General features: G+C 38.1%; 1 protein-coding gene across 2 annotated transcripts in view; it reads left to right on the forward strand.

Annotated features, from left to right (window-relative positions):
• Positions 1–1,452, forward strand: part of LOC116691180 (PYD and CARD domain containing) — a gene marked incomplete at its 5' end in the record, with an annotated part of 35,180 nt that overhangs the window by 20,191 nt on the left and 13,537 nt on the right. For both annotated transcript variants that reach the window (XM_032518565.1, XM_032518566.1), the window contains 2 exon segments: positions 444–472; positions 1,029–1,314. In XM_032518565.1, coding sequence (XP_032374456.1) covers positions 444–472; positions 1,029–1,314 — 315 coding nt within the window.

Raw genomic sequence — 1,452 nt, forward strand, 5'->3', positions numbered from 1 at the left:
ATAATTGCGTAATACTGCGTGCTGTGGGCAACAAAAGTGTTCGCTAGCAGCTTCACCCCCTCTCCATCAAAGCCCAAAAGAACCCAAGTGCACAGGTGAAGCAAACAAATATATCACTTCCGCTCAAATCGTCATGAAATGCCCACCACCTACAATATCAGCGTATAACACAATAATCAATAAATGAGACCACAAACAACATAATGTGGCTCCTACACTAAGTTTACAGTCTAAGAGGCAGGACATCCTTAAAATGTTGTAGACCACCACATACATGGAACACCCCAAACATTAAAACATGTAATAGAGACAGGAAAACAGTATCTCAGACCAGTGCAAATTTGACTGATATTTTGTTATTTTAATCCTTCATATAATGTGTAATCAAGTTTAGTCTGACTTTTAATCAGTTGCAAATAATTTTCTGTTTTCTCTCTACTCAGCGACACATCAGTCAAAACCGCTCCACAAAGTGAGTAATGTTGCATCAGAGACACTTTAAGCAACAGAGCTTTTATTGAATTGTTAACAGGATTAAAATGATCTTCATGTTGACAATTAAGAGGTGAGAAAGTATTGAAGATATTGTAGCTCTATTGTTTAGAATTTATTATTGTTTCTATTGTTGGGTGTTAACTCTAGCAGGAGGATAACACGGTGTTGGCAGCAGCAATTGTTTTTGTTTTTCTTGCTACTGACAGCACTCCACATTTCCATCAACAGAGCTACATGTTGAAATCGACCGGAATGCTCCTTTAAAGCACAACTTAGTGAAAACTAGTTCAAAGTATTAAATTAAATGAACCATGTGGTGCTGTGATGTTGCCACTGAAATGAAAGCACAAGTTCTATTTTGATTTCATAGTCATGTTAAAATCAGATTTCATCAAATGGACATTGCCTATTATGGTTAAGATTGGTTGTTACAAAACTATGACTTAAATGCTTATATCAGTGCAAAAAATAATGTTTCATAACTGCAGAGGAGATATTACATTAATGCTATATGATTACTTTGAATCCATCAGGACCTAACCATGACATCACTTGAGGAGAAGCTTTTGGAAACGCTACAATATTTAAGTTACAGGGAGCTCGAGCAATTCAAGCATGGTGTGCTGCACACCAGAAAGGAGAAAGGTTTGTCAAGAATCTCAAGACTGAGAATGGAGATGGCAGACAGAGAGGAAATGGTGGAGCTGATGGTGGAGATCTACGGTCAGCGGGCTGTGGAGGTGACCAGGGAGGTTTTAGAAAAGATGAACAGGAGAGATCTGGTGCAGAGGTTGTTAGAAACCAGCTCAAGACTCCAAGGTAAGATAAAGAATACATAACTGCCAAATTACACAATCATTTGTAGGTAGTACTTGCTGCAGGTTTTTGTATTAAAATCATTTGTACTTCATGGGTGTTACTGATGAGGTGTCTAACCACTCTCTCTCTCTCTCTCTC

The sequence above is a fragment of the Etheostoma spectabile genome, chromosome 6 (assembly GCF_008692095.1).
Source record: "Etheostoma spectabile isolate EspeVRDwgs_2016 chromosome 6, UIUC_Espe_1.0, whole genome shotgun sequence".
Classification (NCBI taxonomy): Eukaryota; Metazoa; Chordata; class Actinopteri; order Perciformes; family Percidae; genus Etheostoma; species Etheostoma spectabile.